At 34.5% G+C, this 13,077-nt stretch overlaps 1 protein-coding gene across 1 annotated transcript; it reads left to right on the forward strand.

The window, feature by feature from the left end:
* The first annotated feature begins 1,612 nt into the window (after window positions 1-1,612).
* Window positions 1,613-11,979, forward strand: LOC146139287 (arrestin domain-containing protein 3-like). The gene is made up of 10 exons (XM_083393054.1): window positions 1,613-2,198; window positions 2,535-2,669; window positions 3,183-3,266; window positions 4,151-4,281; window positions 4,653-4,795; window positions 5,710-5,866; window positions 7,409-7,474; window positions 8,921-9,080; window positions 10,703-10,860; window positions 11,450-11,979. The coding sequence occupies exons 1-9, from the start codon at window positions 2,081-2,083 to the stop codon at window positions 10,822-10,824; spliced, it is 1,116 nt and encodes a 371-aa protein (XP_083249180.1). The 5' UTR covers window positions 1,613-2,080; the 3' UTR covers window positions 10,825-10,860; window positions 11,450-11,979.
* Window positions 11,980-13,077: the final 1,098 nt, after the last annotated feature.

The following is a 13,077-nucleotide window of genomic DNA, read 5'->3' on the forward strand; positions in this document are numbered from 1 at the left end:
AAATTTAAATGATATAAGAGAGGCTGGTTGTTAAGACAAAAGTAAAACGTATATCAACATAGAAAACGCAGTTAAACTACTTTTTTATTAGGCCTACAAATAAAAAATGCTAAAAAGCAGTTCATTTAAATGTAGATTTTTGTTGCTTATAGCGCGTTACTTGATAAAACTTCCAAAATTTCACACAGTAAAACAAATGGAAGCTTTACTTTATATAAAAGCTTTCCGTCCCGGTCCTTGTCGAAAATGGACGTTTTTTTATACACCGATGTGAAGTGGACCGATGCGATGTTACATATTTAGAAACGCCGCATTGCCGATTTGTCAAATTCAATGAAAAAAGAACATCTAACTGCATTCTAGCTCAAAAATCATACAATTTTAACACAATATTGCGTTTCACTTGATAGAATTGCCAACATTTCTTTCGATATAAGGTGGGAAGGATATAATAAACAGAACGGGTAAACAAACAACCGTAATGGCAAACTAAATGCTTAAAATAAGAAGATAACTTCTCGTCCCTACACCTAAATGACGACAATGACTTCAAATGGGAGCAAATATTCTTTTTTGTTAGGGCTCATATTCGGATAGGTTTAACAAGCTTTAATAGCTTAAGGTGAATTTTTTAGAACACCGACTTGTCTTGGAATTGGCTTGCTCTAATTATGACTTGGCTTGTTATTTATTACAAAAGACTTGACTTGGACCAACTTGACTGGGACTTAAGTCATTTTTAAATGACTTGATTAAAACACTGCGGCTACCATGAACAAGCGTAAATATAATAGCGCAGCTTTGGCAAACCAAATATTTCCACTGAACTTTTTATGAGCGAACAATTCATAAGACATGCTAAAATAAAATAACTATTTCCAATTTTTTACGGTTAACGGGATTGGTGAAAGTAAAAATTGCATCTCACAGACGCAAAGTGAAACACTGAAACTGTGGACATGTCCGGAAAAATACGGACGTGTGGCAACCCTATTATGTAGTTGTACTTGTCTGAGTTAGGTGATTGACTGCTACTCAAATGTCATAGGCTTATTTGCTAAACTCCAAAGAAAACGAAACAATCTTTTTACCCCAACTTAGTTTCGCACAAACGCAACATAAAGTGACCGCTTTGTTAGTTCACGATGCTAAATCCGTCAATCTTGGCGTATTTCAAACGTGAAGTAAGTTAACATTAATAAGCATTTTTATATAAATGTTGTTATTCATAATTACAACCAGTTTAAAATCAGAAAGCTACAAAGATACTGCAAAAAGGAGGCCAAATTTTTATCAGTTTAAAGAGAAAAAACGCCCTTTTGATTAAACTTCTTTTGCTGGATTTTTGTTTTTCAGTTTCGATGTGTGTTTAACGAAACGTGACGTAATAAGAACTACTTAGGGGAAATCCTATGACGTCAACCAAAAACAACAACAACAAGATAGTAAAATTGGTGTGACTCATGATCACAATTCAAACAGTGGAAAAGTTTTAAGAACATTTCCGTGTTTTAAAAACGAGAGATATTTTATCTCGGCACAGTGATGTATTTAAGCCCACGCTAAAACTAAGGTTTACGTGAAGTACAGAAATACAGTGTAAAGCACATGTTTTTTTTTATTTAGAATGAGGAACACCTATGTAATGTGTTACTATTTGCCGTAGCTGTTAGACTATGTATATTACACATTGTTGAAATAGCTATACGATTAGAACGTGTTTAGAGTTTTAGGCATTAAATATTCGTGTTGTAAGGTTAAGGGGCTTTTAAATATGTGGAACCCTTGCTTTTTGTGTTTTGCCATGCTAAATAAATACTGCTTTAAAAATACAAATAACATCTAAAAACACAGAAAACATTTTTTTGCAATATTTCAGAGAAAATGTCATTTTGTCAAGAACAAGTTGATTCAATAACAAGTGAATTTAAGTTTGACAAAATCCATTTATTTGAATTGATAAGTTTAAAAACTCTAGTACAGTTCTATTAACAACTTTTTTTAGGTATAAGAGTTAAAAAAATTACATTTTTAATATTTTGTTTTTCTCTGACAAAATCAACTAGATAAAGTATTTAAAATGGCACCGAAAACCAAGCTTTATATTGAACTTGCCGACAACAAGACGGTTTATTTTCCTGGGGAGTTTCTGATTGGGAACCTAATCCTGGAAGCTCAAGAAAATGTTCGTTATAAAAGTAAGTGGAAACAATTCACAAAATGTAAATGCGCCCATATTTCAATTGTGCTTAAACCAGAGTATTTACATTTTTTATATTTATTTACCAACAAAAAGCTTTAGTTACGTTAAAATGTTCTTGTTTTTTTAATGTTGGTGAAATTTTCAGTTGCATAGTAGGCTAATTTGCTATAATGGGAAATTTTGTACAAGTAGTGTTTGAATTCACATATATGTATGTAGGACTATAGGTATATTATATATGAATGCCATTTTTCTTTATGCTAAGAGCATCATTTTAATGTTACAGTTTCTTTCTTAATACGTTGTCTAATTACACAATCGCTTTTCATAGACATCAAGATAAAGTTTAAAGGTTTTGCTCAAGTGTCGTGGTCGGAAACAAGTGGCACTGGAGATGACCGAAAAACTGAGACGTACAGCGCTGATGAGAACTATTTTGACCAAAAAGTTCTTGTCATGTCATCAGGTATGCTAATAGTTTTTACCCAATTAGTATAAGAAATGTCTGATAGTTATAGTTCATGTTTAATTTCCATATAGATATTATGGACAAAATGCACACCATTCTCAAAACCAAATGTTTTCATTACAATATATAAATATTCTACATTTATAAAAAAATAATAAGTTTTAAAGGTACTTTATTACAGTTGTTGGCATTCCTGATATATAGTTTATTAATTGGATGTCATAAAAACTTTTTAAATTAAATTTTTTTAATTTTTTCTATTTAATTTAATTGTTTTCTTGTTTCAAAATATTTTAGTATACAAAATTAATATCAATTCGGTTTCATAAATCGTTTTAAATTAAAAATATTTTCTTTTTATTTATTAGATTAAATTGTTTTCTTGTGAATTGGTAAAAGTATTTAGTATGCAGTATATCAACTGGATGTCATAAGAACTTTTTGAATTGAAAATAATTAACATGTTATTTTTCACCTGTTTCCTATAAATTGCTTTAAAATATTCTATAGATAGCTCTGGCGTGCTTTCATCTGGTCGGCATGTTTTCCCTTTCCAGTATCAGCTTCCAATGAACATACCAACCTCATTTGAAGGTAAAATTTGATCCAAACAAAAAACAATTTTAACTATCGAGATAAAATCTTCCTGAAGTGTACACTGAAAGCCATTGCAGACTCACCGAATGTGTCATGCTTTCTACATTTTGTTAGAACAAGCAAATTCACATTAAAGGGGTCTACAGTGCCATGTCATCCAATGAAAGATACACACACATACCGGTTCAGATCACACTTGTTGAACCAGTATGTACTGTATGTGTCATTGAAGGAGATCTACAGTACCATATCATCCAATGAAAGAAACAAAGTAGACACACAATTTAGGGATGTTCAGATTTAACTTTTTTTTGAAAATTTATGCTTCCTGCTTGATTTCCCATTATGTGTCACATAAAAATCAGTTTCACAAGTTTTCAAAACAATTGGACAACATTTAGGGGCTCCGCAGGCACCCCAAAGTTATCACACTAAAATTGCTAAAATCCGGGACTTCCCCTAACACGATACTGTACGTTTGTCTTTAAAAACAAAGAAACCTTGTAATTTTTATATTAAACAATGGCAAGAAAGCATCACTAATCTATTTTCCAGTTTTATGTAACTTAAAATGTATTCTGAAAGCCCCCAAAGCCCTACTTTACCCCATTAATTTTCAAAAAAAAGTTAAATCTGAACAACCCTAACACACATACATGTTCAAATCACTTGTTGAACATGTATCTGTGTATCTCTCCTACTTAAAGTTGGTTGAATTGGTTTTTCCTTCATGCTCCAAAATATTTTTATGAATTATTTTTTCATTCATGAAAAGCAAAAGGCGAAACCATGACGCTTAATAGCAATATTAATTTATTAAAAAATTTTCCTGGCAATTTTATTTCAATGATTTTGATAAAAAAATTACTTATTTTTTTTAGTTGATGGCAGCTTTGTACGATATTCAGTGAGTGGAAAAATCGACAGGAAAGGAATTTTCAACAACATCAATACAATGGTTGTATTTACGGTGCTGGACAAATTTGATCTCAACTACAGCCCAAATGCCAAAGTGTGTTTGTTTTTGAGTGTTATTCATATTTGTAACAAATAGCCTCTTTCAAGTGTGATTTTTTATACATAATTGGTATTTTTGGGGAAAAATCTTTTTAGAGCTGCAAAAAAACTTTCTAGAAGTCACAATTTATTCATAGAAACTAAAAAATTAAATTTTGCCTGTTATATAGGTAAAATGATTAAGACTGGATGTATAATTTCTGTAAAAAAAACACCCCAAAATTGTCATGATCTATAGACTTAATAATAATTTGTTTTTGACCTTATACAATCAAAAAAAATTTTTTATGAAATTTAAGCAAAATGGTTTGTTAGTATAAAATCATTAGCAAAACAAGTATATGCTTTATTACTTTCTATGTTTAGTTGGCTTCTGCGGTAAGCGACAGCAAAACGCTTTGTTGCTGTTGTTGCGCCGATGGGCCAATCGTTGGCAAAGTTAACATCGAAAAGTCAGGTTTTGTGCCCGGCGAATTTATCACCGTCAATGCTGTCATCGAAAACATGAGGTAGGAAAATGAATGTTTTACTGTGCTGCTACCATGCTGTATTAAAATGTATGAACAACATTTAATTTAAGTCTTGACTTATTTTCATGATTTGTTTTACATTACCTTTCACAGTAAAAAAAAAACTAACTAATTTACATTTTTTTTTGGAGACTTATTTTCTTTTAAATTAAATTTAAGAAATTACCTAATGGTTGTTTTTTAAATAATAAAGTGTTTTTTTTTACTGGTTTATTAAATTGTGATTGCCAGAATAGCTATGGGCTAAAACATTACTATCTTTTAAATTTAAAATAGGCTACAGTTGAGTTTTAAATTTTTTAATAGTTTGACACATCTATATATGCTTTAGTTTTAAGTTCAGGCATAACACTAACCGTCCATTTTACTTGAAAAAATCAAGCTTTAAAAAAGCGTTTTAAAATTAAATTTAAATGCTCTATTATAATGCTGTTATTTACCTAATAATGCTGTTATTTACTCGTGAAAATACCCTGTTAAAATGTGTTTTCATTTTAACTGCTTTCGTTTGGTAGCCGAACAAACCTTCCCAGTAGCGACTAAAATGTGTTTTCATTTTAACTACTTTCGTGTTGTAGCCAAACAAACCTTCCCAGTAGCGACTAAAATGTGTTTTCATTTTAACTGCTTTCGTTTGGTAGCCGAACAAACCTTCCCAGTAGCGACTAAAATGTGTTTTCATTTTAACTGCTTTCGTTTGGTAGCCGAACAAACCTTCCCAGTAGCGACTAAAATGTGTTTTCATTTTAACTGCTTTCGTTTGGTAGCCGAACAAACCTTCCCAGTAGCGACTAAAATGTGTTTTCATTTTAACTACTTTCGTGTTGTAGCCGAACAAACCTTCCCAGTAGCGACTAAAATGTGTTTTCATTTTAACTGCTTTCGTTTGGTAGCCAAACAAACCTTCCCAGTAGCGACTTCAGTATTGTACAAACGGTAACACAACACGCTACAAGCAAAACCAGGTCGTTTCCAATCCCGTTTGCAACGGTCCAAGGTGCTGGCTGTAAAGCTCGCTCGGTCACTAATATTAACGGAGAAAAGATTCAAGTAAGTTTGAGCGGTTGTGTCCTTCTAAAATTGTTTATAAGAGCAGCCTGAATATCGTGTATGTTTGTATTAGTTTGGCTGGTGCTAGAATCATTTGCTCTTGAAAAAAAACTTAAACACGTCATTTTACGCTCCCAATTATTTTAAATTTAATGAAAAAAATAAGGCATACAACAATAAAAAAATCTACCTACATGTGGTTTGCTTTCAGTCATTGCAACAAACTGTTGTTTCATAGAAAAACCTTCTGAACATCGTGTATGTTTATCACTTGTGTGTTTGTGTGTTGTAAACGATTAAAGACCGTTAACCTTTCTTTTTATTTTAATATACTACAGTTACCTCTATTGGATTGTTTAAAGCAGTGGTTCTTAACCTTTTTTCAGCCGCGCCCCCCTTTTGTAATTTTCTCATGCCTCGCGCCCCCTATGAAAATATTTCGTCATTTTGCAATTAAATATCACTGAAAAAACAGGAAAATAGTAAAGGGTGTTGTTGGTCGCGCGAAGCGCGAAACATTTTGAGTTTTATTTGGTCGAATTGGCTAAACTGCAACCGAAGAGGCGTTTCGCATTGGGCACACAACAAATTGCGCAAGCTCGACACATTGATTTTATCGAGCTGATTTTGACAAACGTGTTGCGAGGGCATTGACTCCACAGTTGTAAGAGTTGTATGATGTCAAGCGCATAAAATGTCAAGCGCAAATATTAAACATTACGTTATCGCGTTTCAAAAGACACATTACAAACGGCAATATTGCAAAAACAACATAGTTTCGCGCAAAAAAGTTCGACTTCCCCTGTTGCTATAGCCTGTTATCATATATAAAATATAGATGAAAAATAGTCCGAAAGGGCGATAGCTTTTATCGTTTATCTATAAATTAACTTAATAGAGCGGTGATACCGTGGATTTTCTAAAAAGGATTTATAAGATTCGCGCGCAGCGCGAAAAATTTTGCAGTTTTAATGTTAAAGTTGGCAAAAAACAGAGTTTGTATGTAGGAATTATGCCTAACCCAAACGAAACCATTAAAATCACTGCAAAAAGTTAAAATATTGAAGTCGAGCTCGCACCCCCCTTAGAATTGCTTGCCCCCCCCCCTCCCCGGTTCGCTGGTTTAAAGTAACCTGCTTCGGTGCACTATGCACGGATCTGTAATGTAGCTTGATAATAAATTTCAAAGCCAAAATGTCGAAAAAAATCCTTAATCATCTTGATAAAGATTTTTTGATACGAAATATCAATATCAGTTAATATAAATGACTGAACTAGATCAAAATCTTAATTATAAAAGATGGAACGCAACAGAACCCGATGTAAAAGTCTGTTTGCAGCGTTTTCTTCTTGATGCTAACTTGGGCCTATTTTGGTGGTTTGGCGATTTTTACGTTTACGATTAGAATTTACTGACAAGCACGTAACTCAACGTCTTTATCAAGGTGATGTCGATTTCCTTGACCTTTTTGGCTTTGAAATTCATCATTAAACTTTTGATGTTTTTGTATTCATATCGCTAATTGTGTTTTATTTTATCAGGTGCCGCCCTTACCTCCGAGCCAGCTGCGTTTTTGCAACATTATCGACCTTCAATACTCCCTGCAGGTTTGTAAAAAAATGTAAAAAATGCCGTTAGACTTCGTTTTTAAGTGTTAGGTTTGGTTATTAGCGAAAGTCCCAGTCAAATAATTATTTTAAGAGAAGTCATCGTCATAGCAAAGTTATATAACTAGATTCAATTGATTTCCCGCAAATGTTTTTTTGCATATCAAGTAATTTGAACTTTTTATATTTCAAACAAATTGTGTAAGGTAAATCAAATTCAGACAAAACATAAATACTAGTAAAAAGGAATCATTAAACACAATAGTCTTGTACTTACATCAAGTGATTGAACTTTACATCTGTCTTTTCCACCTCTGCCTTAGTTAACCTAACGCCCTAATCGCTTGACCAGCGGTAAAAATACCCTTGTGACAAGTTTGTCAGTGTTGTGATGCCTCGTTAAGTGCACTTAAGTCAATGTTTTCAAATAATCTGGCTTGACTTAAGTCGTTTTTCGACAAGTGACTTGGCCTGGACTTAGTTATAGAGCAGGGATGTCCAACAAGCGGCACGCGTGGCACGCGACCAAATAAAAAATGACACGCAAGCACCCCTAAATTACTTAATTGGCTATTCAGCCAATTGTAAAAAAATACCACATTTTTTATACAGTAAATTGCCATTGTTATTCACAATATAAAACAATCGCTGCAATCGCGACAACTAACAATTACTTCAAATACTATAATATCATATTGTAGTGGAGGCTAGAATTCACATAACTATAAAGTTTGGTGTGAAGAAACAAAAAGCAAAAGTCAGCTCACTGACGGACATTTAGATGCAGTAATGCGCACTGCTAACTACACGTTTTTATTATTTGTAAAAAATCGCTTTTATTATTAGAAAGAATGATATTACTAAACTTTGGCACGGGAAGAAGTTATAAGATAAAAATTGGCACGCCGGCATGTTGGACACCCCTGTTATATAGTCTTAAGTTGAAATGAACTGTTTTTATTTAACTTTTTTTTCAAATTTGGTTATTTATTTCGTTTTGTGCACATAAAACAATTTGCTTGCTATAAGTCGAGCTTTAGTTTTTTAGTTGAGTTTTTGTTCATAATTTAACGAGTTTACCAATTTTATTCGTTCAATGACAGACACACCCATGTGTTTAATAACAAAGACTAGAGATCGCGCGTGGATTATAAAATCATTGATTGACCTTTTTCGACTTTAATAGTTATTATTAAACATAGAAAACAAAAAAATAATTTATTAAAAAACATAGTGAGCTTTATGAATTGGTGATTGTATTTAAAATTTCATGAAAATAAATTTAGCTTATTTTTGTAGCTGAAAGCTGACAAGCCTTTCCGTTGACAAACTATAAATTAAAACCCTTGTTTGGTCGAAAATGAACTGCATTTGGCCCGTCGGCGCCGTAGTTTGGTGACCCCGGCTGTAAATAAACATTCCACAGTCAATTTTCGTTTTTTTCAGTTCTGCGTGCACATGCCATCTCTTCACTACAACCTCCGGGTTCCTTGCCCTATCGAGATCGGAACTATTCCGCTTTACGATGAATCAAGCGGCGCCGTTCCGCCCGAGGTTCTTGCAGCTGACGCGGCATTTCGTAACGCGACCGCTCACATGCCAAGCGGTAAGATATGGATCAGTGGTTCTCAACCTTTTCATGGCTTACGGCAGTGCTTCTTAAACTTTTTTAGTTTTGTTCACCCCTAGCATCTATCTCCGGATTTCATTCATCCTTGTCTCATGATATGATAAAACTATATCGCCTATATATAAGAGAACCCGTAATATTCGCCCGGCTCCTAGCTAGCTATAATCCATTTCTAACGGTTTACCCTTATTCACCCCCTTTTTGGTTGGTTAACCCCTGCAAAAAATGTATTCACCCAGGGGTGAACCATTCACCTCATTAAGAAACACTGGCTAACGGTACCCTTCAAAAATAGTAAATAGATTTGCGGCACCCCGACTTGAATTTTTGTTGAGTATTTTAATGAAATGTCACTATTAAGTATAAATGGAACTGGAACAACACAATCAACTTAAAACAAGTAAAAAACATGTACCAATTGAGCAAAAATCAGATTCTTAAAAAAGTCTCAAACACCCTTGAGCATTAAAAATGGCACACCAGGGCGCCGCGGCACCCCGCTTAAGAACCACTGATATAGACACCCCACTTGTGGTTATTGTGTGAAAATTTCGACTGATTTTTTTGGCAATGAAAGATACACAAAGATATGTGTTCAACTGTACTAACCTTGCCATTCTGAAGCTGCTATTGGCCAACGGTTACTTACGGCTTACATATCACTATAGTACACCGAAAGCCATTCCACACTAACCGAATCTGTCGGCAGGCTAAAAAACAACTAGCCTGTGGTGAGGTTTGAACTCACGACCTCAGTCAAACTGGGTCGCTCTACCAACTGAGCTACACAGGGATAGAATGGAGCGAGTCGAGAAACAGCCATACGCCAATGCTTGCTACATTCTGTTAGTACAAGCAAACTCAATTGATTTTATTGAGATTGTCGTTTTTTCCGAGGCGGCCGAGTTATTTATTCTTTTCTATGAGTACGTTCGTATAGGTTTAGTTTAACGCAAGTCTTTGAGTAGACTAAATGTTTGTGGACAACCGTATATGGTCATTTCTATTTGTGACTATACGTAGCTTGTTTTATCAACGAGTTAAAATTTAGCTCGATAGCATTTGTAGGATTTTGCTAACAGACAGTGCTGAAATCAAGCCGGAACGGTTTTGAAACTTCGCCGTCCCGGTAAAATAACTTGTACAACAGGTACGCCGTAAACAAAGTAAAAATATGTTATTATTTTACAAAAGAAATGTCATTGATTGCTAGTCATTGTTTCTAAATGCATTTAACTAAGATATTAGTTGCATATTTGTTCACTGCACCGAACGATAACTTTAGATTGTCCAGAATTACTTGTTTTAGACGTTTTGTTATGACGTAACTCTGTGACGTGATCTCTCAAAAATTGTTATGACATAGCTCTGTGACGTCATCTCTCAAAAATTGTTATGCGTAACGGTAAGAATGTTTTCTAATTTCACGCCCGCTAACAGAGATATTTATAGTTAAAATTTGGAGCTGCCTACTATAGTATATATTTTGAAAAAAAAACTCTAGTAGTCACGACTTTTTTATAGTTTCTTTTGTCTTGAATCGTTTTTAAACGACTACAACCCTCCCGGCTGTGCCTTTAAACACGTTTTTCTTCCAGCACCCCAAGCCACCTACTGTGCTGGTGCCCCGGTCAAGATCCCCACCAACAATACGTACGAGCACACAGCCGAAACCTTTGCCCCCCAGTACAACTACTACGACTGGGGTCAGAGGTCATAGCCTACACCAAACTAAGGACTCAGCCATGAGACCGAAGTAAGAAAATATCAACGTCGGAATAAAACAGTTTGGAATAAGACCTAAATACGAATAATACCTAAAGGTCGTAGTAGCCTACCGTCTAAATCGGAGTAAGTCCTAAATCCGTCGGAATAATACCTAAATAAGAACAATATCAACCTCGGAAAAAAACACTGTTTGGAATACGACCAAAATAGGACTACTACCTAATAGTCGTAATAACGTTTAAATCAGAATAAGACCTAAATCCGTCGGAATAAGACCTAATGGTTCAGAACCAGGCCTAAACAACACTTTACCTAAACTCAAACCCCATCCCTACAACACTAACTCCCCTAGTAATTTTAACCTTAAACCAATTTCTAACCCGACAGGTTTAGGTCTTAGTCAGACGATTTAGATATTATTCTGTCGTGGATAATACTGTGTATTTGGCTTGTCGTTGGTCTTAATACTATGGCATTATAGAATATGGATTATTCTGCTTTAGATATTGTTGCCTTATAGGTCTTATTGTGTGTTACCTATACTAACTGGGGATGTTCGATAAAAACGGATTGTAGCCAAAACTTGGTTTCACTTTTATCAGTATTGCTTATTTCAGGGTTTCCCAAACTGTGGTCCGCGGACCAATGGTAGTCCACGACGATTGCACAGGTGGTCCCTGGCGATATGACAAGAAACTAAAAGTTACACATACGTTGTACAGTAGTACGCTTTAAAAGATAATTGCCGCAGTTCTTCACAACCTAATGATTTCGAAAGCTTTCGCTATCCAGTATCGTAATTCTTACTGTTGCGCCTTCGTTATATTCAAAAAGTTCTTTACGAAAAATTATCTTATTCCTCGTCTATGACGTAATAATATATTTTTATCGCCATTCGGTATTTTCGGTTTTATTAAGATCATTCCAACCGCTTTCCTACACAAAAGTTACTGCCGAGGCAAAAGTTTCCGTCGAATTGATGTTGTCAGTTTTGTAAATAAATGAAATTCGGCTTTATTTATTTTTTGCTTTGTATTGCGGTCCGCGAAAAAACAGATTCGCAAATCGTGATCCGTCGTCCAAAAAAGTTTGGGAAACCCTGGCTTATTTGACCATAGTAATGACGTCATTTATTATCGGTTTAAAAGTTTTTAACATTATGTATCGAATCGGAGTAATATATAAAGTATGGTACACTCCTACTGTTTAATATTATTCTTTGATACATTGTGGTGTGAATCGCTAAACTGGTTTATGTTAGAGAAAAAATCATGTTCCCTATGTTAACCTTATTATACGTATTGGAGTACGCTCATCCATGTTATTTTAAGAGTAGCTTGCGTACCGCGGAACTAAGTATTATTTAAAGCAGTTTTCCTCAACCCATGGTTCGCGGCCCGAAATAGAGTCACTGTTTCATTCGGTTGAGTCGCCGACTGGAGTAGTTTCTGTATGTCTTGAAGTGGTTTTGATCAAGTTTTCTTTAACATTTTAGCAGAATTGTGGAAGCAATGCGAATATATGGCTCATTATAATTGATTAAGAACTTTTGAACTGTAGTGTATGTGTTTTGTTCGCTAACGAAAAGTTTGGTGGAAAGTATTGGGTCGCCAAAGCTACGCTGTAAAACTTAAACTTACTATTTGGGTCGCCGCGAGAAAAGCGGAAGAGATCTTTCACGGCCTTAAAAAAAGTTATGTTCTTTTGTATTTTCCCACGTTGCTAAAAAAAAAAAAAAAAGGAATTCGGCATAAGTCTTTTAAACAATTCCATCTGTCAACTTTTCTTACTCAACTGTATCGCTAGTAAATTGTAACTTCGTTTAGGCATGCTTTGCACTATTGCTTTTTACCCTCGTTTTTTGCCAAATGTATTTTTTATCATCTTTGCAACGAACAATCGTCATATAGGCAGTGTGAAAATGCTACCTTGCAATATATATTATTTAATTTGACGCCTTAGCTCTATTTTTACTTTGCCTTGTAAAACTACTTCGTTTATCAGTGTTTCGTCGTTAATTTTTCCATGACCTTGTACCGGCTTGTGCTGTTTTTATTCGCTACCTCTCTCATATATCCGCATTTCAACGAGTTTTTTGCTAATAATGCAATTTGTGTGCACGTGTGTAGTTTCTGAATCCGACGAAATTTACTCTTCGCATTGCGATTTTTATGTTTTAACTCGTTCGCTAATTTTCACACCGATTAAAGCTATGCTGACTAAAATACAATCGGCCTTCAATCGT

This window comes from Ascidiella aspersa, chromosome 6 (assembly GCF_963924565.1).
Source record: "Ascidiella aspersa chromosome 6, kaAscAspe10.2, whole genome shotgun sequence".
Taxonomy (NCBI): Eukaryota; Metazoa; Chordata; class Ascidiacea; order Phlebobranchia; family Ascidiidae; genus Ascidiella; species Ascidiella aspersa.